Genomic DNA, 26,572 nt, shown 5'->3' with positions numbered 1-26,572 from the left:
CTACTCAGTAGTATTATTTCAGTTTATTGATGGTTAAGGATCTGTTAGGAAGCGCTAGGAGAGTGGCTCCATTTCCAAGGAGATTGTGTGCCCTTGTACCTCAGCACAATCCCAGAGGGTTCCAGGGTGGTACCGAGGCTGATGAGACATGTCCGAGCCTAGGCTGACCAGGAAGCCAGGCTGTGCCGACCTGCACAGCCTGAGTGAGACCAACCATGCAAGGTTGGTCTCTGGGTGGTCCTCAGACTACTCCAAGCCCTTTCGGACCTGCCACTGGGAACGGCAAAGGCAGCAGGCCGGACAGGAGACAAGGGCAGACGAAGGCTCTGGAACATGAAGACTCAAGACGAGGAACTTGGAGACGTGAAGCCACAGACGAGAAGCTTGAGTATGAAGACTCAGGATCAAGGTTCAGGAACAAAGTCTAGTACTGGGTTGAGGCTGCGACGCAGCGCGCCCTACACAGTCCCCCATAGGGCGGACCCACGGGACTGGTCGCAGACCACACTTGAGTGCGAAGCAGACTCCCGACGAATACATGAAAGATGAAGCTGGAACATGGCGAAGATTCAGTAGAAGTCTGCACCGAGACGCGCCCTACACAGATGCCCATGGCTGGTCATGGACCCCTCTGGAACAGAGCAGGTTCAGTCAGAGTTTTAGGCATGGACGGAGCAACCACAAGAACATCCGAGGGCCGAGACAAGATTCAGGGTAAGGGACCAAGACAAGATTGGGCTTCAGGCAAAGTTGACCCTCCGGAGGCCTGCGCTGCAGACGAGAAGACAGGCTCATGCCACGAGGTGACGAGACATGACATAGCACGCCAGAAAAGGTAGCAATGAGGAACCAAGGGTCCAGGAAGCAGAAGCGGAGACGAAGCATCAGGAAGGAACATCATACAATATCAGGAAGACCACGGAACATCAGGAGAAGACAAGGGATATCCAGAAGAGACTAGGAACATGAAGAACGATGAGGGATCCCACGAAGAACAGGAAATACCAGTAGGAGCGGAGTCAAAAAATCCTTGAAGAGACTAACTCCTTGCGAAGGCAACTAAGGACTGGAAGCTAGGCCCTTAAATAGGGCTGAAGATCAGGAAACGCCCAGGGAGGAGTCTAGGTGGAGCCAGGGGCATATCCATCCACGGGCCCTTTATATCACAGGAGGAGGCGCGGCCCGCGCTTTAGGAAAACAGGAACAGGAAGTCAGAACCATGGAGAGCGGCATCCTCGCCGCAAGCAGTGCAGGAAGAATCTGGGCCTCTGCGCAGGCCCCAACGTGGGAGGTGGCTTCCCGGCTGCGAAGCAAACAGCTGAAAACGGCTTTCTGCCACAGGAGATGCTAGTGTTTGTGGCGTCCGGGCTGCGAAGCTGAAGAGGGTGTTGGTGGCACTCCCTGTCGCGAAAGGGTCCCGATAAGAGCAGCTCCATACCGCGCCGAGGAGTGAAGGAAATCGGCAGCCTCCGGGCCGCATCGGTAGCAGAAAGAGATGCGAGATCTCCCGCGGTTCTGACCGCGAAGGTAAACACCTGTTTGCGGCTGGCCCACGAGCAGAAATGTAACAGGATCAGTTTCATGTGTGATTAAAGTTGTCTAATAGAGGAAAGATAGACTTCAATTAATTTGAGGGTTTCGGCAAAGGAATCTTTAATAGGAATCAGAAGTTGAACATCATCTGCGTATATGAAGTGGGTAATACCTAATACACAGGCCGATACAGTACAGTGCGCTCCAGCGGAGCGCACTGTTAACCCACGATTGGACGTGCGTTTTCGACGCGCTAGCGTTACCCCTTATTCAGTAAGGGGTCGAAAACGTGTGTCCAAGTCCCCCAAACCTAATAGCATCCGCAACATGCAAATGCATGTTGATGGCCCTATTAGGTATTCCCGCGCGATTCAGAAAGGAAAATGTGCAGCCAAACCGCACATTTTATTTTCAGAAATTAGTGCCTATCCAAAGATAGGCGCAAATTTCTCCGGGCACCGGGAAAGTGCACAGAAAGCAGTAAAGACTGCTTTTCTGTGCACCCTCCGACTTAATATCATGACGATATTAAGTCAGAGGTCCCGAAAGTTACGAAAAGTTTAAAAAAAAAAAATTGAATTCGGCCCGCGGCTGGCGGGTTGAAAACCGGACGCTCAATTTTGCCGGCATCTGGTTTCCGAACCCGTGGCTGTCAGCAGGTTTGAGAACCGACCCCGGCAAAATTGAGCGTCGGCTGTCAAACCCGCTGACCGCCGCTCCTGTCCAAAAAGGGGCGCTAGAGACGCGCTAGTGTCCCTAGCGCCTCTTTTTACCGCTGGCCCTAATTTGAATACTGAATCGCGCGCACAGGAGAGTGGCCTGTGCGCGCGCCGGGAGAGCAGGCATTCACCCGCTCTTCCGTGGACTTTACTGTCTCGGCCCGACAGTTAAGAGTTTACAAAGAGGCAAAAGATAGATGTTGAATAGAGTCGCAGAAAGCAAGGATCCTTGGGGAACCCCAGAATCAGTTTCGAATTTAGAGGATAGTTTTGAATTTATTTTTACTTGATCATAACGATCAGAAAGAAATTATTTGAACCAGGAAAGAACAATTCCATTTATTCTGTTATCGTTCAATCTTTGAAGTAAAATGTCAAAGTCGACTTTATCGAAAGCTGCGGACAGATCTAAAGGAATGAGTAGATAAGAAGTACCGTTGTCAAAACCCCTATGGACAATATCCGAAAGGGCTAGTAAAAGAGTTTCTGTGCTAAAATATTTCCTGAATCCATGCCTTGAGAGAAAAAGAATATTATTTGAGTCCAAATAATCTGACAATTGTTTTTGAACTACTTTTTCAATGATTTTAGCAAAGAAAGATAAATTGCATAGGGGTCTGAGATTATTGAAACCAGAAGGGTCTTTCTTATTGATTTTAAGTATTGGCTTAACAATTGTGCATTTTAGTGGAAGTGGCATGTGTCCTTCTGATAGAGATAGGTTAACTATTTTAGTGATAGTAGGTAGAATCAAGTCTGAGACAGGTTTTAAGAATTTTAAAGAGATTGAAAATTTCAGTAGTAGAAATCCTAGTAGGGGAGGGAGGGAGGGAGGGATGGGGTGAGAGTAATATAATAAATGGTCCATCCAATCTGTTCAGCAGTTTTTGTTTTTTAGGGTAGTAATTGCTGTTCCATGTATGCTACCCCTAAGCAGAAAAGAAAACTTTAGGTGTAATAGAACTTACCCTATTTACTCATTTCCATTCTCTAGCCAGCAGGGATCCTCTAATTGTCCCACACCCTTTTGAATTCCACTACCATTCTCGTCTTTACCACCTCTTCCAGGAGGGCTTTCCACGCATCCACCACCCTTTGCATGACATTGTTCCTGCGACTTCCCCCTTAGAATCATATCACGACCCCTAGTTCCACAGCTTCCTTTCCATTAGAAAAGATTTGATTTTTGTTCATCATTAATTCCTTTCAGGTATTTGAAAGTCTGTATCATATCTCCACTCTCTCCACTTCTCTAGGGTACATGTATATGGAACCTTCATCTCAAGTCTTTCTGTGCATACCCCTTACCATTTTGGTTGCTTTTCTCTAGATCGCTTCCATTCTGTCCTTATCTTTTTTTTTACATGTGATCTCCAGAACTGAACACAGTACTCCAGGTGAGACCTCATCAAGGACCTGTACAGGGGCATTATAACCTCCTTTCTCCTGCTAGTTATGCTTCTATGCAGCACAGCATCCCTCTGGCCTTAGGTACTACATTGCTTTGCCACCTTCAGATTATCAAGACACTACAATGCTGAGGTCTCTCTCTGTCCATGTACATCAGTTTCTCACCTCTCTAACACATACCACAGCTTTGGATTGCTGTACACAAAATGCATGACTCTGTACTTGCCATTGAGTCCCAGCTACCAAACCTTCAACCACTCCTCGATTTCCTAGGTCACATCTCATTCTCTACTTTAGGTGTTTCTACTATGTTGCAGATATTAGTGTCATCTGCAAAAAGACAAACTTTACCTTCTAATCACTCTGCAATATTGCTCACAAACAGGCCAATTCAGAAAAACGCGCGGGAGAGCTGGCGAGCGCCCGCTCTCCCGGCGCGCGCACAGACCACTCTCTTGGGCACGTGATTCAGGAGGGTGGCCTATGCAAATTTGGGCCCGTGGTAAAAGGAGGCACTAGGGACACTAGCGCATCCCTAGCGCCTCCTTTTTGGCAGGAGCGACGGCTGTCAGCAGGTTTGACAGCCGACGCTCAATTTTGCTGGCGTCGGTTCTCCAACTCGCTGTCAGCCACGGGTTCAGAAAACGGACACCGGGATAATTGAGTGTCCGTTTTCCGACCCGTGGGCTGTGGGCCGATTTTTCTAATTTTTTTTTTTTTACTTTTTACTTTTTTTTTTACTTTTGGGGCCTCCGACTTAATATCGCCATGAAGCAGATTTGTGAAGCAAGATTTCCCTTGGGTAAAGCCATGCTGACTTTGTTCCATTAAACCATGTCTTTTTATATGTTCTGTGATTTTGATCTTGAGAATAGTTTCCACTATTGTGTTACGCTTGGGCTGAGTTCAGGGGTAGTGAACACCACCCAAAAGGGTGGCTCCAGGTGGAGAGAGACAGGGATGGCTGGAAACCGTGTCTGGGTCCCGGCTGGGTCAGGGCAGACAGCAAGTAGCAGTGTCTGGGTCTAGGCTGAGTCAGGGCAGGCGGCAGTTAGCAGGGTCTGGGTCCAGGCTGGGTCAGGGCAGGAGGCAGATAGCAGTGTCTAGGTTCAGGCTGGGTCAGGGCAGGCGGCAGGTAGCAGTGTCTAGGTTCAGGCTGGGTCAGGGCAGGAGGCAGAGCAAGGCAGGTCAGAAGGCCCGTAGGCCACACACACACAGAAGGCCCGTAGGCCAGACACCGTAAGCGGGGCAAGGCAGGTCAGAAGGCCCATAGGCCACACACCGTAAGCGGGGCAAGGCAGGTCAGAAGGCCCGTAGGCCACACACACACCGAAGGCCCATAGGCCACACACCGTAAGCGGGGCAAGGCAGGTCAGAAGGCCCGTAGGCCACACACACACAGAAGGCCCGTAGGCCACACACCGTAAGCGGGGCAAGGCAGGTCAGAAGGCCCGTAGGCCACACACACACAGAAGGCCCGTAGGCCACACACCGTAAGCGGGGCAAGGCAGGTCAGAAGGCCCGTAGGCCACACCCACACAGAAGGCCCATAGGCCACACACAGTAAGCAGGGCAGAGAGCCCGTAGGCCAAACACACACAGACAGTAGAGCAGAGGGCCCGTAGGACCGCACGCACAGTAAGCAAGGCAGGGCAGAAGGTCCGAAGACCATACACAGCACAAGGTAGAAGGCCCGAAGGCCGCGCAAGGCAAGGCAAGGCAAGACAGAAGGCCCGAAGGCCGCGCAAGGCAAGGCAAGACAGAAGGCCCGAAGGCCGCGCAAGGCAAGACAGAAGGCCCGAAGGCCACGCAAGGCAAGACAGAAGGCCCGAAGGCCACGCAAGGCAAGGCAAGACAGAAGGCCCGAAGGCCACGCAAGGCAAGACAGAAGGCCCGAAGGCCACGCAAGGCAAGACAGAAGGCCCCAAGGCAAGGCAAGGCTAGGCAAGACAGAAGGCCCGAAGGCCACGCAAGGCAAGGCAAGACAAGGTAGAAGGCCCGAAGGCCACGCAAGGCAAGGCAAGACAGAAGGCCCCAAGGCAAGGCAAGACAAGGTAGAAGGCCCGAAGGCCCCGCAAGGCAAGGTAGAAGGCCCGAAGGCCACGCAAGGCAAGGCAAGACAGAAGGCCCGAAGGCCACGCAAGGCAAGGCAAGGCAAGGTAGAAGGCCCGAAGGCCACGCAAGGCAAGACAGAAGGCCACGCAAGGCAAGGCAAGACAGAAGGCCCGAAGGCCACGCAAGGCAAGGCAAGAGAAAAGGCCCGAAGGCAAGGCTAGGCAAAGCAAAGTCAAAGGACCACATGCACAGCAAGCAAGGAAGGCTAGAGCAGGGAGCCCAGGCGAGCTCGATGCCGAAGCACTGAGGGAACTGTCAGGCAGGGCTATAAGGGAAGGCCCAGAACATAGAGAGGAGAAGGGAGATAGACTGGGCCTGTCAGGAGAGCCAGCTCTAGAGGGACCCCTGGGGGTGAGGCGGTTGCACAGCAGCCATAGCCGTAACATATTGTTCCTGGCTCTGAAGTCAGGCTAACCGGTCTGTAGTTTCCCGGATCGCCCCGGAGCCCTTTTTAAATATTGGGGTTACATTAGCCACCCTCCAGTCTTCACGTACAATGGTTGATTCTAATAATAGGTTACAAATTTTTGTTTAAGGTATCCTGCATCCTGTTTCATTGGCGACTGCGGTTTTCAAGGTCCTCAGTTTTGTCTGCTAGGTCCTCAGCGCATTTTAAAGTTGAGATCTCCATCTGCAACTGCGCCATTGTCTCGCTCTATTCATAGAGGTGCTCCTCCATATCCTCCACTTTATTACCTAGATCTTTCAGGTCCTGGCGAATCTCTCCCATGTTCAAAATCTCTCCCTTAATTTCCATTATGTCAGTTCTCAGGTCATAGAAACAACACAGCACAGAGAGCAGCTCTTCTCTCTCCCGCTCTGTTTCCTACTCCACGTGGTCCAAGCCATTTGCAGTCCACGCGTCTTTCTGGCCACATGCACCACCAGAATACAAGAACTCCTGGAGGTCTACATACTGTTTCTGCTGAGGAACTTCCACTTCTATCTTTAGAAAGGCCCATTATCTTTGGTCACCTGCAGCTAGATTCGCTGAAAGTTGCTTTGTTAAACAGTAGCTTCTCGGAGCTCTCGGCTGAATCTGCCATCTTAGGTAGGTGACATCACTTCCTCCCATGCTCACTGTATCTTAAGGATATTATCCTTTACCTGCAAGCCCAGTTTTTCAGGTATCCATCTGGCAAAGAAGGCAACTTGGTCCTATCCCTCTTCCCCCTAGGCACATTCATCAGATGGATGTTTTCGCACTGGCTCTGATTTTCAATCTCATTGATGTTAGCCTCTGTTTCTTTCAATTTTCTCAAGAATGTCAATCTTTCTGTGGGCTCCAGTTAATGAATCCTTAAGTTCCTCCACTCTTGTTATCATAGTATCGATTCAAGTGGAGTTTTCTTGCACAGATGTTACCAGTGAGGCCACCTTCTCGACCACCCCCCTAAGTTTACTATTAATGCTGGTAGTAAGCTTATCGGAAAATGACTTGAATACGTTTTGCAGAGTCTTCATTGTGTCAAAAGGGGTGGAGGAAGTGGGCTACTTCTCATCAGAGGCCTGGTCCACTGGTAAGTCAGATTTTCCTTCTGAGCTTTTTCTCCCTGTTCATTGTGCTTTACAGGAATGATCAGCCTGTTTGGAAAGGAGTAAGTTTTTTAGATACCTCCTTAGATATTTTGAGCCTGGATAGGTGGCAATCTACAGTGGATTAAGAAGGATATTTTATTGGGGCCCACAGAGTCCACAACACTTGCATCTGTTCTGGTCTAGCCATCATGTGACACTACTCCCTCCCCCCCAGTATATCCACATTTTAACAAAGTCTATATTTTTGAAAACCAGGACTTTCATGTTTGTGTGACTTCTTTCAGACTTAGATGCTATATCAAATCTATTAGGGTTTTGATGTGTTGGAGTGGATTCTTGGGTACTGCGATGATGGCCACTCCCATGGGGAGGAGCCCCATGAGGAACCGCAGTAACAGGCTAGACTCAATACACGGAAACACAGTGAATTCGTATTTATTATACAGCTTGGTGGTACTACCCAGGGGTGGCAGCAGTGAGGTAACCCAGGAGGTAGTCCAGGGGTCCTCGGGAGAGGAGACCAGTCTCACGTTCGTGTAGCGCAGTGTGGAAGAGAGAGCCTGGATGTAGACTCCCAGCGCTGAAGCTGTAGATGACACAAGCTGAAGAAGTTAAGTTACTCACTGATGTAGATTGCTGTATTGATGATAATCCTGGCAGGCAGAAATAGTAGCTGTAGGCACCAATGTAGGGAAAGCAGGCCCTTGAGGAGCGAATACCCAATATCCCAGATAGGTACCTGAAAGAAAGCACAAGGGCCCCCGAGAAGCGGGTACCCAGGTTAGAGTTGACCCCGAAGGGTAGAGAGCTTCCAGCAACAGCTGGGAGTGGCAGAGCAGCTTAGACCGGTACAAGACAAGTCCTTGCTAACTCGATTTGTTAGCAAACGAAGGGAAGGCTAAATACCCAGATGGCGTGACGTCACTCAGAGGGGATGCCCCCGAGGTTCCCGCCATGACGTGGATAAAGATGTGGGTAGCGTGCGCGCGCACCCTAGGAGGTCCTCAGGAAATTCATGGCGAACGCCGTCGCCATTGCTGTTCCGGGGATGCCGGAGAGAGCGGCATGAAGACGCGGCAGCAGCCATCTTCCCAAGACTTGAGGAGAGAGAGTGAAGAAAGGTGAGGCACAGAGATTGAAGCCGTCTGAGACCGACGGACGCAACAAAATCATACCATTTGATGATCCACAAGGGGCTCAGGTGGGTACTTACCTGGACATTAGAGAGATTATCTCCATTCGGGAGCACCAGGTCCAGTGTAGCTCCTCCCCTAATGGGTTCCATCACTAGTTGTCCAAGCAGAACATGCTGGAGGGCATCTACAGTTTACTTGTTACACATTCTGCAGCAGGGATACTCCAAGCCATATCCAGCAGATTAATATCTCCAATGAGCAATACTTCCCCCCTTCCTTCTTATTTTTTTGGATGTCTTCGGCCAGATCCCTTTCCAGTTCTTTCTGATTCGGAGGCATATAGACCACACTAGTGTAAATAGAGTAAACTGTAGAATCATGTTCAAACTAGCGCTCTAACTATAGACCTAACTTCCATTAGTCAGACAAAATATTTGTTAGGAATGCGGAGGCGCGGTCCTATCTCAAGGGGGGCTGTGAGCCCTTGGATCACGGTGCGGCTCAGGGAGCAGCCCCAAGACACCGCGAGAGGTGAGCAGGTACGAGCACGGGCAGAGCAGGACCAAGGCTGGTCTGAAGACAAGGCAAGGAATATCTGGAACAGGAACAAGACAGGCTTAGCCTTCCACTGGACCTACACGCACCAATGAGACCCAGCAACGCAATGCTGGTCTCGAGAGTAGCCCTCCGGCCACTCAATAGCCCTTCTGGACCTCTTGGGAATGACGAGTGGTGAGGCCAGTCAGAGGCTGAGGGCAGGAACAAGAAGACTCAGATGAAGATTCAGGATACTCGGAGGACTCCGGCAAGGACACAGGATTCAGGAGAAAGTACTGGGTGAGTGCTGCACTGCAGCGCACCCTACACAGCCGTCCATGGCTGGTCGCGGACCACACCGAAGGTGAAGCAGACTCCAGACGAAGCAGTGGAACTTGAAGCCAAGCCATGATGAAGATTCAGTAGAGGCCTGCACCGGGGCGCGCCCTACACAGCCGCTTGTGGCTGGTCGCGGACCACGCTCAAACAGCAGGTTCTGGCAGAGTTTTAGGCATGGACGGAAGCAGACACAAGGAATTCCGAAGACCAGGACAGGATTCTAGACTCAGGATTCAGAAACTTGGCATTAAAAACAGGGGTCTTCCGGAGGCTTGCGCTGCGGACGAGAAGAAGGCCTTGTACCATGAGGCACCCTACACAGCCCCCCATTGGCTGGTCACGGACCATGACAGTGGCACGCCAGGAAAGGTGATCAGATGAGGGACCCGGCAACTGGACGAAGAGCTGAAGATGAGACAGACTGAGTCAGGAGAAGAACATCATACATCAGGGACGTGGAACATGGTACCTCTGGACATGGAACATCAGGACATCTGGACATCAGGAGAACTGGACATCTGGAACATCAGGAACACGAAACAGGCGACGAGGGAGCTCCAACAAGGGACGAGACCAGGAACATCAAGGTGAAGAAGATCAGGAACACGAAGAACATGGAACGAAGATCCATCAAGGCACAAGAAGACCACGGAGGACCTGGATCAGAACAAAGACCACAGACCACTGTGCTGACCAGATCCGAAGGCCCTGAGAGTCTGAAGCAGGGCCCTTTTATAGGGCTGGTCCTGGCGAAGACTGATGACATCACTGGTGAGGGCCACAGGGCTTTTCCCGCCCCTGGCCCTTTAAAAGGAGTGAAGAGGAGCACGCCCGTGCCTAAGAGCAAGCTGGAAGGCCGAGGACTGCAGCGGCGTCCTTGCTGCGTGGGAGGCCAGACGGACAGAGGCGGCGGCACCCCTGCCGCAAGAAGAGAGCAGGCAGCAGCAGCTTCATGGCACGACAGGAACTCCCGACGGCGGCACTAGGACCGCGGAGGCACCCTCAACGCTACAGGCTCGGCCTGCCGCGAGGGACGGTGGTGGCCTCGCTGCGGAAAGGTAGGGGACTGCCTGCGGGTCTAGCCGCGGGCAGGATCCTAACAATATTTGAACAAAATGAAGGTAATAACCAGTCAGTGTGGATTTATGAAGAACAAATCATGCTAAACTGCCCTAATTGTCTTTGATAAACTGACAGGCTTTGCAGGTGGTAGGTTTTAATTTCAGTTAAGCTTTTAATTCTGTCTCAAAATATATTTGCAAACAAACTAGGAAGATAAGATCTAGATCTGTTAGTATTTATTTATTTATTTATTTAAAACTTTTCTATACCGTCATATAGTGGAGCACCATCACAACGGTTTACAGTTAGGCACAAATATGTGGTTTCTAATTTATCCAAAGGGTGCCATTCTTATACGGTTACATAGTTCGATAATATACTCTAATATGGGCAAGGGTGTGGTTACCATTTATTATTTAGTATGCGGTAGCTGCATAACAGGTCGGAAAGTATGTACAAAGAGTGGTGATGAGTGATGTGATGTTAACCTGGCAAAACATGACGAAGTTGGGGTCCATCCTGGGACCAGGACAGTTCAAAGCTTTGGAAGGTCCCTGCAGTAATACATCAATGTGCACCACTAAGACCATTACCTTTCCTCTTCCTTATAGCTGGGATGATGCCTACAAGCGAGAACTACGAAGCTTCCAGGAGTGTGGGGACTATGGTGAGATCTGGTGAGTGCAGACCAGCAATGTGTGTGTCTTGGGGGTACATGGGACATAAGATGAATGACAGTCTCTATCATTATAACTAGAAAGCCTCACCCTTCAACCACAGCACAAGGAACACACTTGAGCCTCAAATGTGAGTGTTTCTCTTTGCCTGGGGTTAGCAGACACCAAGGTGTTTCTCATTCCCTAGTGTTGTGAGCCATTATTCTGTAGTTTGCTGTTCTAGAGGTTAGTACAGTGGTTCACTACCTTTTTCACTTTGAGCTCCCCTTCAGTTGGACTCCAAGCCACCCCCCCCCTCCACTCCACCCCACCCCCAGAAAATATAATTCATTATTTCAACCCCCCTAATTAATGTTTCTAATCCACCAAAAGGAATACAACCCATATAAATGCTGTAAACTAAGCTGGCTCATTCTCTTATGCAAAAGGCATAACCACAGTCTGCCTCTTGCACACACATGTGCAAGAGGCAGAATGAATTAATGTTTGCTGTAAACCGAGGTGATGTGCTCCACGTGCCGCGGTATATAAAAATCCATAAATAAATAAAACAAACATGTGCATAACACACCTAGTCATGAGAATATTTGGTATTTTATACACTCTCCATTTTTCTCTCCAATCAAATTCTCCATTTACTTTCCCTGAATTGTCATACTTTCCTGTCATTGAGCTCCCCTCACCCTTTTCTCTTTCAGCCCTCTTCCCTTCTGTTTCTGTCATCTCCCTCCCAGCGCCATCTCGCTCCTTTCCCTTCTTTGTTTATGCCACATTTATCTGTTTTCTTACCCTCCATCCATCCTTCCATCATCCATCCTCATGCCCCTTCTGTCTCTTCCCTGACCCTCTCCTCCTTTGCTCCTTCCCATAGTCCTCTCAGCTCCTTTACACCTCAATACTCGACTGGATGTTTCACATCATCCTGGCCTATTCCCCACAAACACTACTGTATTCTAGCGTACCGGAGTGTGAATCCACAAATCAAAAGCAATGGTACAACCAGTCAATCTAAAACTAATGTTTCAATCTCTTACCAGATATTTGTAGGCCCCTTATTCCAAGGGTCTGTATAACGTCACAGACTCTGTTATGGTTCAGGGTCACCTTGCTTTAATTTATAACATCCTTTTGTTATTTTTGTATGATTTTTTGTTTATAATAAAATCTCTAAAAGTACTCTTTATCAATGCACTTATTTCAAAGACATGCGCACTATTAAACAGATATAGAAAGAGCTCTAATACTCATCCATAGGTTGGTCACCCGACATGATCATGTTTCGGACAAATAATGTCCTGCTTCAGGGGTTGCCTTTTCCACTTTTCAGCGGGAGAGGGATGGTATCAAAACCACCCTCTATAGGAAAAAGACTGATCAGAACAATTTTCTTAAGTACTCCAGTACCCATCCACTGGGTTTAAAGAATGGGTTACCCATCTCTCAGTTCTTAAGGTTAAGACGTATTTGCTCTTCGGTGGAAGAGTTTCACAATCAGGCAATTGAATTGACAACAAGATTCACTCTGAGAGGGTACCCAAGAACAGTTCTCAAAAAGGCGTCTAAAAGGGCTCGTTATGCTAACAGATCTCTCTTGTTACAGTATCAACAACGCCCCTTTTCGCAGAACACCACATGTACCCTACAATATTCTAAACAAGCTGGAAAATTGATTAATATTATTAAGACACACTGGCATGTATTGTCTTTACATTCAATTTTCCAAAGTGGGCCAAGATTTGCTTTTTTCAGGGGCCAAAATATTAGGGACATAGTGGTTAAATCAACATATGGGTCAAAACCAACACCCCAGCTGGCGAGTGGCCATCAAATGTGTGGACATTGCGATATGTGCGCACTGACGCTAACAGGGAAGCAATGGGTAGTACCTAATTCAGAAAGAACATTAAGATTGGATGGATCCACCGATTGTGAATCAGAACAAGTTATCTACATCATCCAATGTCCGTGCAACTTGCTATATGTCGGGCAAACAAAACGTAAAATTAGAACCAGATTGATTGAACACAGGAGTTGCATAAGAACTGCAAAAGTGACCGCACCAATGGTACAACATTGTATCACATTACAACACAACTTCACGGATCTAAGATGGTTAGTCTTGGAGCAGGTCCAATCTGGCCCACGAGGAGGAGACATTCAAATACGCCTGAATATGAGGGAGCAATTCTGGATTTATAATCTAAATACAGTAGATCCGTCCGGACTGAATGAGAAAATCAACTGGTATTCACTGATTTAAGCCTAGTGCTCGGTTCTGTCAGCGCTATGGAATTTATTTGAGAGTTCTGCTTGCTATGAGCTTTTTTACAGGACAAGGAAGTGAGCTATGATCTACGAGGAGTCCGCTACAATACTGTCTGTTTTCCTCAACAACCATTGTGCGACGTAAAAGTTTACGGTGATGAGCACATCGATTTGGAAAAAACAGCAGTGGTTGCGAAAATAGTTGGCGGAGCGGTTGGAGGCGAGACATTAAAACAATGCGTCGTTGTTGACGCGATCGATGACTGGTCTATCAAACCTGTTGACGTGGGAACAAACGGCAGATGAACCCTCTGGTTTTTAGACATATGAGACCATCAGGAGCGGTTTGGAAAGTAAAGAGTGGCAGGTAGAATGACAGCTCTCTATAAAACCGACGTGAAAGAGGATTGTGGATTAGATCACGGAGGTATGACTAGCAATAGAGGACGTGACAGAGGACTACAGCTGATGTCAAATGGTAAAAGCGGGTAAACCCGAGAGACACAACTCGGACGTGAAGGAGAACTGAGGTTCATGATGTCATTTCCGGTTGAAGGGGTATAAAAGGATTACTTCGAGCGGGACACCATTTCAGGTGGACTCACAGCTTTAGGGCTGCTGTGTATAAAAGACGGAGACGTAAGCCAGGAACATTAAAAGGCTCAAGCGACATCAGTGAAGATGAAACAAGACTAGGCTCGTTCTGCACCAATTGAATTTTGCATTGATTGAAACAGAAGAAAAGAAAGCTGGAATTGGAGGATCAAGCACGGGACGATTCTCGGAGAAAAGTGGAAAAGGCAACCCCTGAAGCAGGACATTATTTGTCCGAAACATGATCATGTCGGGTGACCAACCTATGGATGAGTATTAGAGCTCTTTCTATATCTGTTTAATAGTGCGCATGGCTTTGAAATAAGTGCATTGATAAAGAGTACTTTTAGAGATTTTATTATAAACAAAAAATCATACAAAAATAACAAAAGGATGTTATAAATTAAAGCAAGGTGACCCTGAACCATAACAGAGTCTGTGACGTTATACAGACCCTTGGAATAAGGGGCCTACAAATATCTGGTAAGAGATTGAAACATTAGTTTTAGATTGACTGGTTGTACCATTGCTTTTGATTTGTGGATTCACATCATCCTGGGCCATACAGGGACTGCTGAAGACACAGGTGTGAGGCAAAGATTTGCCTGGTGGGTAGGTGGCACTGAAGTTCACTCATCCCTAGTTCCTTTCTTCTTAACCAAGTTGTCCTCGCCTCTTATACCCTATGTTGAGTACCATTAGGTTAAGGGTATGTATCAATGTTTCTCTCTCTTTCTCTCTCTCCCTGAGGTTAGGGTTTATGGATCAGTCTCTCTCTCTTTCTCTCTCTCATACCTGGATTAGTCCAGACCATGGGTTGTCTCTGTTGTGAACCGTGCTGCCCGCGGGTCTCCCCGCGAGCAGACTCACTCACCATGTCGTCTTTCTTCACCCGACGTGGCAGGACGCCACCGTTGGGCCTCCCACACGGCCGGAGCCGCGGACTGTCTTGCCCACGCGGCCCGGAGGCCGCCCCGGATATCCTCCCTCTTCACGGCGTGAAGGCTGCATCCCCGGGCTCAAGTGACGGCTGGAGCCGCTGCCGTCTTCGGGCCTGCTCCTCAGGCCAGCCCTGCGCTTCTGATGCACAGACACTGTGCAGGCCCCTGTCCACGGTCCTGCACAGCCCTGCTTCCTGCTCCTTAGGCGCCGGTGCGCGCCTCTCTGCTAGATTTAAAGGGCCAGACACAGGAAATGTGCTGGCCCCACCTTTAAGTGGTCTTCCTGCTTTAGCCCTATAAAAGGGCTGCCCCCTCATTACGTCTTTGCCTTGCATCTGAGTGACATCCCTCTGGAGGCTCCTGCCTGCCAGAGCCTTGTAAGATCTTCTGTTCTTCGTGGAGGTCCTCGTCTCGTCTGCCTTCGTACCACGTCTTCGTGTCTTGGTGTCTTGCCTGAGGTCCCGGTCCATGTCCTGATGTCTCGTCATGATCTTCCATGTCCTGATGTGCCTGCCTGTCCAGATGTTCTTCCCTGCATCTTCGTCTGGTGCTCCTGAGCTTTTTTTTTTTTCCAATAATATTTTATTGACCATTCAAAACACAAAGTAAAACACCAACTGATTATACAATAGTAATGGTTTTTAACTTTCCCCAAGAAATATGAGTGTCTGGGTACATAAAACAGCTTACAATTGTGCAGACGTCAAAGGCATTACATATCCTAATACATGAGACTATACGCTGTATGTGCCCGTAGGCTACCGTCTACCAGCGGTTATCCTATACAGTGATCTCTGGCATAGTTATAAAATTTCCTGTTTATATAGCGTGTTCCAGCACTACAATAACAGCTGTCAAATCGTACAAATGTTATTGGACTGAGGCCGCCCTCCATGTCTTATACGGCTGCCAAATAGCGAAATGTTTAGGCTGATTTCTATGTTTTTGGGCAGTCAATTTATACATTTCCATCACCCCATCCAATTTCCGGACCAACAGGGATAAATCAGGTATAGTACTATTTTTCCAATTTGCGGCCAATACACACCTCGCTGCTATTAAGATCTGATGTATGAGTCTCCATTCAGTGATATTACTGGACACAGGGACACTAAGCAGCGCCTGTTCAGGGGTGAGCACAAAACGCCTCTTAAATATGTGCTGCAGAACCATATTCACCAACTCCCAAAAGGGCTGCACCTTAGCGCAGCTCCACCACATGTGGAAGAAAGTGCCAACAGCTCCGCACTCCTTCCAGCAATGCGCCGAACCGCGCAATTTAGCTTTCCATAGTTTATAGGGGGTACAATACCACCTTAATAACACCTTATACCCATTTTCCTGTAGAGATGCTGAAATAGAACTACGTTTTGTATTTAGGAAAATGGTATCCCACTGATCCTGGTCAAGTGATTTCCCTAGGTCTCGTTCCCAGGCGGACACGAAGGCAGGACGTGAGTGAATATCCGTGTTAAGAAAATCGTATATTTGCGATATCATTTTGGTCGCCTTGTCCGCCCTCTCACACCAATTTTCAAATTGACTCTTACCTAATGAGAGATCTGTGGATATGACCCTGGAACGAAGAAAATGACTAACTTGTGAGTATTGGAATGCATCTCTCCTGAAATATCGCAAAAGGGAGAATGCCACCCGCTTCCCACAGTTTACCAAATGTTTGAATCTCTCGTTCCTTCCAATGGGCATAACCATGGGAGCTCCAGCCAGGGGTAAACAACTTGTTGTGGAACAGAGAGGAGCTCAAGAAATACTGTCTACGCCCAATTAACTTTTTGTGCCATGTACACCAGATCTGATGGGTAGTGGCCAGAGATGGGGACACTACACCTCCTGGCAACCAGGTTTCCTTTGGTTGCCAAGTAGTGGCCCACAGCGGCATGGGGTCCAATAATGCCTGTTCTATATCCACCCAACGCTTCCTCTCGCATTTTCTATTCCAATCCACTATAGCCCGTAGTTGAGCGGCTGCATAATAAAATGCTAAATTAGGCACCCCCAAACCCCCCTTCAATTTATGTCTATACAAGGTCGACTGTGCCACCCTCGGTGGTCGCCGTTTCCAGATAAACGCAAAAATCTTTTTCTGCCAGCATTTAAGTATAGAAGATGATATAGGTACAGGAAGCGTCTGAAAAAGATATAGAAACTTGGGCAAGACAGTCATTTTTATAGCTGCAATCCGTCCCACCCAGGACAATTGATGCCTTGTCCAACAATCCAAATCAAGGAAAATTTTGGAAGCAAGAGGAGTGTAATTTAACTGAAAAAGGTCCTCCAATTTGTTACTGATGAAGATCCCTAAGTACTTTATGCGGCGCGGCGCCCATTTGAAAGGAAATTGAGAACTGATTTTTTGGGCCTGGTCAGCCAGCAAGGAGACGTTTAGGATCTCCAATTTCTCTAAATTTAATTTAAAGCCGGAGACAGAACTAAAATTGGCTAACAACGCTACTACCTGAGCTAAGGATTCAGTCGGGCGGGTCAGGGTGAACAAAACATCGTCCGCAAATAAAGATATCTTGTAATCCACTCCTCCCACCTCTACACCAGAAATTGACTTCAAATCCCGAATTTTAATTGCCAATGGCTCCAGAAACAACGCAAATAGTAGCGGGGACAAAGGGCACCCCTGTCTGGTGCCTCTCTCTATCACAAAGGATTCAGAGTAGGTTCCGTTCACCTTGACACATGCCCTTGGATCCTCATATAAGGCCCTAATCCATCTGAGGAATAAAGGGCCAAAATTCATCCTCTCCATCGTTTTAAACAAATATGGCCAGTGCACCATGTCAAAAGCCTTTTCGGCATCTATGGACAAGAGCACGGCCGGTAACTGATTCTCCTTAGCCCACCATATTAAATCCAGAATTTTTCGGACATTGTCCGCGGCCATCCTACCCAGAATAAATCCCGTCTGGTCAGGATGTATCAAGTGTGACAGCACCATATTTAAACGGTTAGCCAGGACCTTGGCTAGGATTTTCAGATCAAGATTGATCAAGGAGATGGGACGATATGAGCCGCACTCTGTAGGATCCCTACCCAGTTTAGCCAAAATTGTAATTCCAGCGACATTAGAACCTTTGTATAAGGAGCCGCCTTGCCATAAAGAGTTAAATAACTCCCTTAGTATGGGGGCTATGTCGGTAGCAAACGTTTTATAGAAGTGGGCAGTAAACCCGTCGAGGCCTGGGGCTTTGTTAACCTTGAGGTCTTTAATTACCTGAAGAACCTCGCACAGGGATATATCTTGCTCTAACCCGTCATGTTCCTGTTCAGATACTTGTGGGAGAGTTACCTGCCCTAGAAACTCCGCTATGTTCCCGTCCTGTATGGAATCCTCCTTCTTATAAAGCCCCCCATAAAACCTCTGAAACCTCTCGTGTATAGCTTTGGCAGTCAGTAACAATGTGCTGTCTTCGCTCCGTATGCTGGTGATTTGAGACTGAGCTATGCGATGCTTTAACTTGTGTGCAAGAAGTCTGCCCGCCTTATCCCCCCACTCAAAATATTGCTGTTTGGCCAAGTTCAGTTTGACAGGCACATCCGCTAATGACAACGCACAGTATTGTGACCTGGCGTTTCGGAGTTGTTGCAGAACTGCTGTGGTAGGGTTCCGTTTATGTGTGGCTTCCAGGTTGGCAATCTCTGTTTGCAAACGTTGGGTTTGAGCGGTTTTGACTCTTTTCTGATAAGCCCCCTGTGAGATGAATTTACCCCTTAGGACAGCTTTAAGGCATTCCCAGTACAAAGAAGGATTACCCAATGCCTCCTCATTATGTGTACGGTAGAATTCTATTTCATCTCTTACAGACTGACAAAACGTGGCATCATCTAGTAGCGTGTCATTCAGTTTCCAATACTTCTGTCCACTCTCATAGCCGGTAACAGCCACGGTTATGTCCACTGGGGCATGATCCGACCATGTGATCTGCCCAATGGTCGCAGCCGTGATTGAGCTAGAGCAAGATCTATCCACCAAAAAATAGTCAATCCTGGAATAGGATTTATGAGGGTTCGAATAGAATGTATAATCTCTCCCACTCGGATTTCGCGTCCTCCAAATGTCTACTAGACCCCACTTATATATGAAGGATTTTAAAAGTTTCCTCTCTTTCTTAGCCCCAATCCCTCCGCCAGTAGAATTGTCCAGGGGCGGCTGTATAGTCATATTGAAGTCCCCAGCTATTATCCAAATACCCATCTCCTGCTGAGCCATCATATTAGTCATATGCTCTATAAATAGACCATAGGAGGCTTGCGGGGCATATATATTGAGAAGATTGTAAATTTTCCCCCCCAGCTCTAGCTGAACCAACACATATCTCCCCTCCGTGTCTGCCTGAAATTTTTTAACCTGACATTGTAAATCTTTGTGCAATAGGACGCTCACACCAGTATATTTGTGCAATCGAGAGGCAGGGGCACTATAACAGTGAGGGTATAGAGACCATGGAAGCAAGCGATCGTGTTTCCTAAGTAGATGTGTCTCCTGTAAGAATATTATATTTGCCCTTGAGTGCTGGACATCTTCCCTCAAAAGCTGACGCTTCCTCGGGTTATTTAAGCCTTTAACATTTAAAGACCGGATACATATGGAAATCATGATCCTGTGGTTGTGGAACCCACCCCGGTCCCCTCCACCCAACGCTACCCAGTCCCAGGAGATCAGGCCCCATCACTATCAGGCTGCACCTCCCACTGGCAAAATCAGATAAGCATATACGGACTAGGTTTAGGCTCCGAATTCGTCTCAGGTTTAAAAGCATCCTCCCTTGACACTCCGCAACAAAGCAAACAACCATGACCCAGAACATACCCCCCCCCCCCCCACCCCCCATCTTTGCGCCGCCTGGTAAAGCAGGCTGCTCTGCCGAAGCAGAAAAGGACAGTGGCACCCATGGAGTGTGCTTCCCCCTCCCCCCCAGGCCAAACAACATCACAAATAACTGTATGAACGGCAAATTCAATTCGCGTAAGTCAAAGGTTTGCAACAAATTGTCTAAACAAAACCGGGTAACAAGTCTTCGATTCTTACTGCACCCGCACAGGTTTCCGGGCACTTTTCATTTGCAGATATAGTACGCACGACTTCAGCGAAGCGCTTCCATTCTGCTGCGGATGGGGAAAGCAGTCTGTTGTTCTTGCCTTCGCAGTCGGCGCCCTCCGTTCGTCACCCGCTGCCATTTGGGCGGTTCAGAAGGAACATTTGTAAGTTGTCTCCTCGGGGCCGTGAGCACCCGCACCTCGTGGCCTGCGTCTTTCAAAATGGCCGCCGCTTCTGTAACCGATTGAGCTTTTACTGTTGCCCCATTAAGGGTTATGGCCAGACCACATGGATAGAGCCAGCGATATCGAATCTCTTCCTTTCTCATTAAAGCAGTAAGGTCTCTAAATTCCGCCCGGCGCTTGAGGGTAATGGGAGACAAATCTGCAAACACAGATATGGAATTATTTTGCCACTCCCATTCCTTTTGCCGTCTTGCTATCTGCCAGATCTTGTCCTTTATCGGGAACCTGTTAAAGCAAGCCACTATGTCCCGGGGCTTGTCACCGACCTTTGGACCAAGGGACTTATGCGCCCTCTCGATTTCAATTTCAGGCCAAGTCACAGTCTCTGGTGTCGTCGAATCCTTTTGTAAAAAGAACAGTCCCAAAGTTTTTATAGTGGCCGCGCAGTCCACATAGTCCGCAGACTCCGGGACGCCCCGGACCCGCAGATTATTTCTGCGGCTCCGGTTCTCAAGATCCTCTAACTTATATTGCAGCTCTAAAGTTTCCTGAGAGAGCTGCTGGTCTTGGGTGTAGAGTCCCTCTATTTTCTCAGCCTGTGCATCCATCCTGCCATCTAGATCGTCTACCCGCCGACCAATATCTGAGATTTCTTCTTTTAAGTCCGCCATCCGCTCCAATAGTTCCTTTTTATTGTCTTTCATATCTTTTCTTAAGTCAGCGAACCATTGACGAAATTCATCTCTGGTCGGGGTATCGCTCAAGCCCAGCTCACCGGAGCCAGAGTCAGCGTCTCCGTCCCCCTCGTGCTCGACCAGGCTGGCAGGAGCCTCCGCCTCCATAGGCCCAATTTCTCTCGTCTCGGTTTTAGAATAGGAGTATTGACGAAAATCCACACTTTTCTTCTTTTGTGCCATCTCCCTCTGATAGGCTTTCCAATAAGGGAGCCCGTGTGCAAATAGCTGCGGAATTTGCTGAAGTTTTTGCCGTTTTTAGCCCGGGGAAGTGAGGAGCTCAGGTTTATGCGACCATTCCACTCCGCGGTGCTAGCGCCCCCCCCACTCCTGAGCCTTTTGATCCTGTAGGCCTGTTCTCTCAGATGATGTTGTGCCCGAGAATGGATTGGCCTGCAGGAGGGAATTGTCCCTGTGCTCCTTAGCTTCTGTTCCTGCCAGCCATAGGTGGAGCTTCGGATGATATCGGCTCCGTCATTGGAGTTCCTCCTTGCCTGGGTCTTCCCTGCGCTTGTCCCGCTCTCCTCGTGGTCCGTGACCAGCCTCCTAGGGCTGTGTAGGGCGCGCAGTGGGACAGGGTGGTCCGCGACTCAGTCCCGCGGGTGGGCTGGGTAGGGCGCCCTGAGAGACAGTGCCAGTGTCCTTCCTCCCAGCTGTTGTCAAGTTCCTAGTCTCGTCTGTGATGCCGTTGCATCAACCCAAGTATCTTCGTCCGTGATGCCGTTGCATCAACCCAAGTGTCTTCGTCCGTGATGCCGTTGCATCAACCCAAGTGTCTTCATCTGTGATGCCGTCGCATCGACCATAGTCCTGTCTACGTGTCAAGGCCCCGTCTGCCCTCAACCTCAGGCCAGGCCTGCTGCTCCTTGCTGTTCCACGCAGTAGGTCTGAAAGGGCTCGGAATGGTTGGAGGACCATTCAACTTCCAACATCATCCTGTTGTTGGCCTTGGGAGCTTGCAGGCCTGGCAGAGGGTAAGCCCGTCAACCACGCTGGAGCACGCTGTCAACCCTCGGTTCGGCCCTGGACGCGTCTGGGGTCGGGCTGAGGCCCAAGGGCACACGAAACACCCCGAAGTGTAACAGTCTCCCTTCCAACAGATGGAGTCAGAGAAAAGTTTGAAGGGTGCTCTCTTATAGCCTGGAGCGCCCTCTGCGTTCCTTCAATATTTCTCTCTCTTATTCCTTCTTAAATTCTTTCACTGTCTGGATGGATCAAGTTTTAAAAAAAAATGAGTTTCTGGCCTCTCAGTCACTTCCAAACTTGCAGGCAGAACTGGTAGCAGTATTACCTGGCATTTTTCAGAGTAGATTTGGTAAGTTTTTGTACTTTTTCCTTCTCCGGCTTCTCTGTCTTCCAGGGGTGAATGTTAGTGGTCCAATCTCTACCCCCTCACGACTGCATGCTGCCCTGAGATGCCGCCTTCCTCGGGGCAGCACAAGCAGAGAGGCGACATTCTTCTGCTTTTGTTAAAAAAAAAGGCCAAGTCGTTGTTTTCTGAGCGGAGGTTCTCTTACCCGCTCCTAACAGGCTCCGGGGGTGTCTCTCATTTATTGCCAGACTTTCCCTTCCCCCATGCCGCAGTCAGCGCGATGTGCTGCCTACGGAGAGCCAGGGACACGGTTCTCCCGCGGAAGCATTTGTTTGCGGTGCCTCCCCGGTGGGGAGGCTCCCTCAAGGCCGGCTGGATGTTCGGCTTTGCGCTCCCAGATGCGACTGCTCACTCGGGGGGCCGGCCTCGATCCTGTCTAGTGCAGGAACAGCAGCCAAATGAGAATTCAGACGGCGGTTTTTCTCCTCCCCCCCCCCTGGGCCAGGGGGCAACGCCAGGGGACCTTCCTGCCATTCCTCACTCGGGACCTCCATCTGAACTTCCACCCCCAGCTTTTTCAGTGGATTTTGAGCTTTTGCACAATGCTTATTTGGCCAGTTTGGAACAGAGACAGGATGCATCTTCAGGCCCCCCTCCTCCTAAGGTGATTAGATTGACAGATCCTCTGCAGTCCGCTGCAGTTCATCAGGGGTCCACTGCAACTCCTCAGGGATCCTCCCGAGTCAAGGTGGTCCCCCATCCGGATCCTTCTCCCCATAGTGCTCTGGGGGGCCGGACCAGGACCAAGATGATCTGACTTCTCACATGCACATGGAAGGGGATGACCCTAAGGTCTTATGCCTGTTTCAGAGGGATGAACTTGATCCTGTCATCCCCCAAGTCTTAGCAGAGTTGGATATTGAGGCTCCACAGGATCCACCTGGCACCAGTACAGGGGCCACGAAATGGGACCTCGTCCTTGCCGGAATGCGTCCACCAGCAAAAACGTTTCAGTTTCATCCTATGCTCCTTCAATTGCTATCCAGAGAATGGGATTTATGAACAAGCTCTATCCTCTCCCGGAGGAATCCTAGAACTCCTCAAAGTCCCCAATGTAGACGTGTCAGTAAGGGCGGTCACAAAAAGGACTACCATCCCAGTCACAGGTGGAGCCATCCTCAGACCTCCAGGATCGGAAGCTTGAAGTCTTCCTCAAAAGGATTTTTGTATCAGCTTTGGGGGTAAGAGCCACAGTGTGCAGCTCTTTAATGCAGCTCGCAGGTCTCAGAAGGGTCCAACAGCTGCTCAGTGCTCAAGACCTGCCACAAGAGGAAGCGCAACAGGGAGAACGCCTAGAGACGGTAATAGCTTATTGAGCGGATGGACTGGATGGTATACACCCCAGAGTTCTGAAGGAACTAAAAAATGAAATTTCAGACCTATTAGTAAAAATGTATAACCTATCATTAAAATCATCCATTGTACCTGAAGACTGGAGGATGGCTAATGTAACCCCAATATTTAAGAACATAAGAACATAAGAAATTGCCATGCTGGGTCAGACCAAGGGTCCATCAAGCCCAGCATCCTGTTTCCAACAGAGGCCAAAACCAGGCCACAAGAACCTGGATCTGTAGTTTCCCGGATCGCCCCTGGAGCCCAAGGGCTCCAGGGGCGATCCGGGAAACTACAGACCAGTTAGCCTGACTTCAGTGCCAGGAAAAATAGTGGAAAGTGTTCTAAACATCAAAATCACAGAACATATAGAAAGACATGATTTAATGGAACAAAGTCAGCAATGGCTTTACCCAAGGCAAGTCTTGCCTCACAAATCTGCTTCACTTTTTTGAAGGAGTTAATAAACGTGGATAAAGGTGAACCGGTAGATGTAGTGAACTTGGATTTTCAGAAGGTGTTTGACAAAGTTCCTTATGAGAGTCTTCTAGGAAAAATAAAAAGTCATGGGATAGGTGGCGATGTCCTATTGTGGATTACAAACTGGCTAAAAGGAAACAGAGAGTAGAATTAAATGGACAGTTTTCTCAGTGGAAGGGAGTGGGCAGTGGAGTGCCTCAGGGATCTGTATTGGGACCCTTACTTTTCAATATATTTATAAATGATCTGGAAAGAAATACGACGAGTGAGGTAATCAAATCTGCAGATACAAAATTGTTCAGAGTAGTTAAATCACAAGCAGATTGTGATAAATTGCAGGAAGACCTTGTGAGGCTGGAAAATTGGGCATCAAAATGGCAGATGAAATTTAATGTGGACAAGTGCAAGGTGATGCATATAGGAAAAAATAACCCATGCTATAGTTACACAATGTTAGGATACATATTAGGTGCTACTACCCAAGAAAGAGATCTAGGTGCATTGTGGATAACACATTGAAATCGTCGGTTCAGTGTGCTGCAGCAGTCAAAAAAGCAAACAGAATGTTGGGAATTATTAGAAAGGGAATGGTGAATAAAACGGAAAATGTCATAATGCCTCTGTATCGCTCTATGCTGAAACCGCACCTTGAATACTGTGTACAATTCTGGTTGCCACATCTCAAAAAAGATATAATTGCGATGGAGAAGGTACAGCGAATGATAAGGGGAATGGAACAGCTCCCCTATGAGGAAAGACTAAAGAGGTTAGGACTTTTCAGCTTGGAGAAGAGACGACTGAGGGGGGATATGATAGAGGTGTTTAAGATCATGAGAGGTCTTGAATGGGTAGATGTGAATCGGTTTTTTACTCTTTCGGATAATAGAAAGACTAGATGACACTCCATGAAGTTAGCATGTGGCACATTTAAAACTAATCGAAGAAAGTTCTTTTTCACTCAACGCACAATTAAACTCTGGAATTTGTTGCCAGAAGATGTGGTTAGTGCAGTTAGTACAGCTGTGTGTTTAAAAAAGGATTGGATAAATTCTTGGAGGAGAAGTCCATTACCTGCTATTAATTAATTGAAAACATGGTTGTTCAAACATGCCTACCCAGAATAAAAACTCACACCTCCTCCAATAAAAAATAGACCACATTGCGTCTATTCCATCTTCCTCATACTGAGGAACCATATGTTGTTATACTCTCTCCTCGTTCACACCGAGGAACCATGTTAATGTTACTGTTACTTCTCGTCTATCCTATTTAATTATTTACCCTCCTCCCAGTTTCTAATTCCCTGTTAAAATATAACTTCCATACTTTACCAGTTTTGATGTAAACTGGCATGATGTCCACAACTAATGCCGGTATTTAAAAATGTTTAAATAAATAAATAAATAAATAAATAATTAAGTTGACTTAGATAATAACCACCGCTATTACTAGCAACGGTAACATGGAATAGACTTAGTTTTTGGATACTTGCCAGGTTCTTATGGCCTGGATTGGCCACTGTTGGAAACAGGATGCTGGGCTTGATGGACCCTTGGTCTGACCCAGTATGGCATGTTCTTATGTTCTTATATGACTTACTCCGCGTCCTGGCCAGATCAATGGTATCAGCAGTCTCTGCCATTTGTCTCCTCTGGCTCTGTAATTGGTCGGCTGATTCTTCGTCTAAGACTCAGCTGGGATCTCTCCCCTTCAAAGGCAAATTACTGTTTGGTGAGGATCTTGAACAACTCATCAAATCCCTGGGAGAGAACAAGGTGCCTCGGACCTCCAGGATGTTCAATTCTGCTAGAAGCCGATTCCGGGGTCAGCGGTGTGTTCGACAGTCAAGACCGGCCTCTCAAAAACCTCCTTCCTCACGGTCGCAGTCCTGGTCTCATTCCTTTCGTGGTCGAAGACCAGCTTGAGACAGCCTCCCTCAGGGGACCTCTTCCAAGTCTTCCCAATGAAGAATTGCCGGCCCTCTCTTCGACCTCAGGATAGGGGGACGTCTCTCCCTCTTCTACGAGGAGTGGGTCAAAATTACCTCAGACCGATGGGTTCTGGATATTCTACAGCAAGGCTGCGCTTTAGAATTTGCTCGACTCCCTAAGGGACAGGTTTCTCTTCTCTCCCTGCGGCCCAGTGAAGAAACAATATGTAATACGTCAGTCGCTAGACTGGCTCATGGACCTAGGAGCCATCTTCCTGGTGCCCCCGAAGGAGCTGTTATGCCCGTCGGTCTCAGACGGCTTTGACCCTTGTGCCTCACCTTTTTCTCAGCTCTCCCCGCTAGCCTTGGGAAGATGGCTACCGCCGCATCTTCAAGCCGCTCTCTCTAGCGTCCCCGGAACGGCTATGGCGTTGCCTCCTGCCATGTTTCTCCCAAGGGCCTCCTAGGGTGCGCCCGCGTGCTACCCATGTCTTTATTCCAGCTATGGCGCGAACCTCAGGGGCGTCCCCTTCAAGTGACATCATGCCATCCGGGTATTTAGCCTGTACTTGTTTGCTAGCTCATTGACAGGCCGATACAG

The 26,572-nt window shown here is 48.4% G+C and overlaps 1 protein-coding gene across 2 annotated transcripts in view; it reads left to right on the top strand.

The window, feature by feature from the left end:
* The window catches only part of EEF1AKMT2 (EEF1A lysine methyltransferase 2), an 86,123-nt gene that overhangs the window by 6,949 nt on the left and 52,602 nt on the right, over nucleotides 1-26,572 (top strand). The window contains exon 2 of one of the 2 annotated variants that reach the window (XM_029610609.1): nucleotides 11,002-11,067. The exons of the other annotated variant lie outside the window; for it this stretch is intronic. Coding sequence (XP_029466469.1) covers nucleotides 11,002-11,067 — 66 coding nt within the window. The remainder of the gene's footprint in view (nucleotides 1-11,001; nucleotides 11,068-26,572) is intronic. 2 annotated transcript variants of the gene reach the window in all.

The sequence above is a fragment of the Rhinatrema bivittatum genome, chromosome 7 (assembly GCF_901001135.1).
Source record: "Rhinatrema bivittatum chromosome 7, aRhiBiv1.1, whole genome shotgun sequence".
NCBI lineage: Eukaryota > Metazoa > Chordata > Amphibia > Gymnophiona > Rhinatrematidae > Rhinatrema > Rhinatrema bivittatum.
This window is presented reverse-complemented; position numbering and strand designations above follow the sequence as displayed.